Consider the following 4,615-nt stretch of genomic DNA (forward strand, 5'->3'; position numbering starts at 1 on the left):
CTTGAGATTCTCTCTCTCTCCCTCTCCCTCTGCTCCTCCCTCTGCTCAAGCTTTCTCTCACTCTCTAAAAATAAATAAATCTTTTTTTTTTGTTTAAAGCCCCAAACACATAACCTGTTAATGGTGGAGTTGAGACTTGAACTCAGCTCTTTTTGACTCTAATTTTTACGCCTGGAATAAGTACACTGTGCCTCGTACCTGGAGAAGCTGGAGGCGGCCTCACCAGTTTCTGAAGTCATCCCATGGATCGGCAGTATCTCAGGGAAGAGTGTCCTAGATGTCTCCGTTTCTTGTCCAGTGGGGCAGAACCTGCTCATTGCTACACAGACCTCTGCCCTGTCTGCCCCAAGGAGCTCAGCTGTCCTATTTTTTCCCTGCTGGCTGCTTTTGCTCAGATTCTCGCCATCCAGCCAGCTCACAGATTCTGTATCCCAGGTCGTGAATCTTCGTAAGTCTTAGCCAATCGTGGTAATCCCATCACCTATGCTCTGATGGTTCTTGGCACGGATATGTCATGTTTTTCAAGCTGAAGAGTCATGAAAGCCTGCTGGGAATGGGGATGGGGGTAGAATTATGAGATTTTCCTTGCTCTTAAAAGGACACACAAGACCGAAGACAGCCCAGTCTCCTTTACAACATTTACATCTCAATTCTGTGCAGTTTCTGGAAAATGTCTTCCATATCTTTGGGAAAGAGGAAAGCTTTTGTCTTATTCACCAACCTGTCTCCGCCCCTCCCTTCTTCACACACACACCTGACATGAGAGATGCTTCTGGAAGGTTTCTGTCAGTGAAACCTGCATTCCCACAGTGCAAACCAATATTTGAGTAGCATTTATCAGAAGCACCTGTGGGCATTTGGGGGTGGGGCGGGGGTGGGGGTAGGGCGGATTGAACATACATAAAAAGTAGTCAATGCTCAATGGAATAAAAATCCCAAGAGATTGTTAGGATCCTGAAAGAAAGGGGATGTGAGGAAGGTTCTGGACAAAGAGGACTTCAGGAGGGGATAAGCATCGGAGAGCTGGCCCGGGATAAATCTCTGCTGGCTGAGATGGCTGAAAATGTTAAATATTCACCTTGAGTTGATTCCAGGCTGCACGGTTATAGTCTCCCTCATTTATTCAGAAACTGAGGGATTAAATCTATTGTGCACAACAGTTTTCTGTGTCATGGACTTTTCCTGGGTCTGGAAGCTGAAGAAGAAGGGGCTGTTCCAAGCCAGGGAGCCCGGACACGACAGCAGCAGGCAGTGGTACTTCGGGGGCAGAAGGAAAAGTGGCAACACCGCTGACCTTGGAGCAGCCCCTAGAAATAGAGGAATTCTGAAATAATTAATGGTACAGCTGCTCGATGGAATACTACATAGCTATTAAAACGACAATTATCCATTCTGTGAAGCAAAATGTGAAATGTTAATGATACGATATTAAGAGCTTTTAAATAGCACACAAGAGGGGCGCCTAGCTGGCTCAGTCGGTAGAGGGTGCGACTCTTGATCTTGCGGTTGTGAGTTCAAGCCACACGTTGGGCATAGAGATTACTTAATAAAAAATATTTTATTTTAGTTTTTTTTTATCACAGAAAAGCCAATTCATTATTACTAAAGTTAGCATTTGTGGAGGACTATAAGTCACATATTAGCGGTCTCATCAATAATGTGACCATTATCTGTAATAGAAATTTTCAAAAATAAAATTATATACATATATAATGTAATACAAATATTTTTCCATCCTTTAATTTCCAAAGCATGCTCAGTCACCCCTGACTGACTGATCGTACATAAATATCCTTTTATGATAGGCCAGGACATCCATGTTATCCCAGTTACAGAAAAACCAATGCAAAATTGTGTTACGTGACTTCCTTGCCTGGTATTATAAGACTAAGTGTGTGCGCATATATATTTTTAAATCTCTTTATTCCCATTCCATCCTTTTGGCTAAATTTTATTCATATGATATCCGCCCTTCTTATAGTCCCTACCCTTGTGAAAGGCATCATTATCCAGTCCCCCCAGTCAAATCTTCTCCATCCCCCCACCTCTAGTCATCAGATGCTAACAAGACATCTTCTTAAATCTTTCTGGAATGATCTCTTCTCCATTAGAATTCCCTTTTGCAAGTCCATTTCTTCCTAAGTCTGACATGAAAGATTTACCCATTTATTTGACAGAGTGAGAGAGCGAACAAGCAGGGGGAGCTGCAGGCAGAGGGAGAGAAGCAGACTCCCCGCTGAGCAGGGAGCCCAATGCGGGACTCGATCCCAGGATCCTGGGATCATAAGCCGAGCCAAAGGCAGACGCTTAACCGACTGAGCCACCAGGCGCCCCTGACATGAAAGACTGTAATTGCTGTCCCAGTTTTCTTTACTCAGTAGTTACAGCTCCAGGTCTGTGTGCTTTTGCTGCTCTTGTATCCTGCTCATAGTCTTACTGACAGTAGCACAAATGCGGTTTTTACTCTCTTTCTGCTCTGCAGCAGTTGGTTTAAAGCGTGCAGGGGAAGTTTGATACCGAGACTTTATCGCTGACGATTCCTTTAAGAATGTAACTGGATTTTTCTTGCCTGTTGCACCAGGATGATTGGTCTTGATTCCCTATTCCAGCCATCACCTCCAGCTTATCGACCTCCGCCTCCATGTTGGAGAGTTGACCAAGAAAAAAGATTTAAAAAAAGACCAGTACACACGATGTCACCTCAATCAGATTGGGCTTTTCCAGGTGGCAAGAAGCAAAGTTAGGCTCTTTTGTTGGCAAGGGATTTATCGTATGTGAGGACGCGCGGGGAGATGGGGCCGCAGGTTGCACTGACATAACAGAACGTAATTTGCCGCCTGAAGGTGACTAGGGCTATCACCTCATTCTGCTGTGGGCCCTCAGTACTAGATGGCTGCCACCTGCAAGATCTGCATGTGGTGACCAGCCCCTCACTTTGTTTCCATGGTTCAGTTTCTCTCTCTCCTCAAACCTCTGTGTACTCGTGATTTTTCATGCTTCTATCACCTAATGGTTTACAATTACTGATTTCTGCTTCCCCTGCTTTTTTTTTTAAGGTGAACACTTTGCTACACTCATTTTTTTAAAGTTTATTTATTTTTCTTTAGTAATCTCTACACCCAGCCTGAGGCTTGAACTCACGACCCCGAGATCAAGAGTCGCGTGCTCTACCCACTGAGCCAGCCAGGCTCCCCTTGCCCTGCTTTCTGATTGTTTAAATGTGTATTTCCCATTGAAACTCCCCAGGAAAGGGAATCTAATGGTCTAGTTCCCTGCTGTTCCATTAGAGCTCTCAGGCCAGGCCATTTCCATACTTCCACCGGTCAGGATTTATGTAAGCTGTGTTTCTGTCAGGTGCCCAAACCCAATCCGTTCAACTCTGGTCTGAAAAGTGGTCACGCAACATGAATGTAGCAGCTACTTTAGGCACACCAGCCACCTATCCAATACAACTGTGGTTTTGAACTATGTTTAAAATAATAAATAAAAAAGATATGGGGCGCCTGGGTGGCTCAGTTGGTTAAGCGTCTGCCTTTGGCTCAGGTCATGATCCCGGGGTCCTGGGATTGAGCCCCATGTCATGTTGGGCTCCCTGCTCCACGGGGAGCCTGCTTCTCCCTCTCCCTCTGCCTGCAGCTCCCCCTACTTGGGCTCTCTCTCTCTGTGTCAAAATAAATAAAATCTTAAAAAATAATAAATAAAAAAGATACGACATATATACAAAAGCACAGAGGGAAGGGATAAGTGAGAGCCATCACAGACCGGTTAGGGGGAGGGACTAGAAGTGATTATTTTTCTCCACTTTGCAATTTTCATTTAATGATACTGTAATTGCTTTTTAGTTTTCAAGGTTTTTTGTTTTGGTTTGGTTTTCGGTTTTTGGTTTTTTAAGTAATCTCTCCCAAGCAATAGGAGTCATGCACCCACTACTAAGTTCAGTCTCTCTCCTGAACTTGACTTGGAACATAGAGCAAATTTACAACCAGAAAGCCCGGTCACCCTTGCACAAGAAAGTGGAGCAAGGTCGACTTTCTCAGGTAGAAGTGAGAGCCAGAGTTGTAGGTCGTGAAAGCACCCTGAGGGCAAAAGTTTTCAGGGTAAACTCCTTTCAAACTGCTATAATAGCATATGCCACCTGGGCAAAACAGACTCTTACAGCAACGTTGGTTGTGTAAATACGTCCTTTGTCCACAGGCCAAATGTTTGAAAACGCCACGCACCTCAACTCGCCGACATCTCCAGAGCCAGAGAGAAGCGACCACGGCAGTTTTGCGAAACCGGCCGCCCCTGGTTTCATTTTGATCTTCCTCTGCTGACACACCCTTGTTTCAGGTGCTCTGCCACAGACATGCAATTACGAAGAATTATTATTGCTTGATAATAACTATAATTACTGGATGGAAAGGACGGGAGAAATCGAATTATCATATGGACTGGTGTGTGAGCCGGGCAGCCTGTAGTTCGTCTGAACCCCGCCTCCTGTCCGTCGCCGGCGTTAACTGCCCGCGCGCACAAGCCGGGCGGGCGAACCTCGCGGCTGGAGGTTTGAGCCGAGCACCCAGGGCGGGAGCCGGCTCCGGCGACTCGGGAACCGAGATGCAAGATCCTCCTGCGC

At 45.6% G+C, this 4,615-nt stretch overlaps 1 protein-coding gene across 2 annotated transcripts in view; it reads right to left on the reverse strand.

The window, feature by feature from the left end:
• GJC3 (gap junction protein gamma 3) overlaps nucleotides 1-4,359 on the reverse strand; it is a 74,085-nt gene extending 69,726 nt beyond the window's left edge. For both annotated transcript variants that reach the window (XR_006775621.2, XM_045773757.2), the window contains exons 1-3: nucleotides 4,221-4,359; nucleotides 1,079-1,307; nucleotides 199-547 (exon numbers count right to left, since the gene is read on the reverse strand). Coding sequence is in view for 1 of the 2 variants with exons in the window: in XM_045773757.2 (XP_045629713.2) it covers nucleotides 199-317 (119 nt within the window). In the remaining variant the exon portion in view is untranslated. The remainder of the gene's footprint in view (nucleotides 1-198; nucleotides 548-1,078; nucleotides 1,308-4,220) is intronic.
• Between the last annotated feature and the right edge of the window lie 256 nt (nucleotides 4,360-4,615).

The sequence above is a fragment of the Ursus americanus genome, chromosome 2 (assembly GCF_024610735.1).
Source record: "Ursus americanus isolate L20-20 chromosome 2, mUrsAme1.1.p, whole genome shotgun sequence".
NCBI classification, from domain to species: domain Eukaryota; kingdom Metazoa; phylum Chordata; class Mammalia; order Carnivora; family Ursidae; genus Ursus; species Ursus americanus.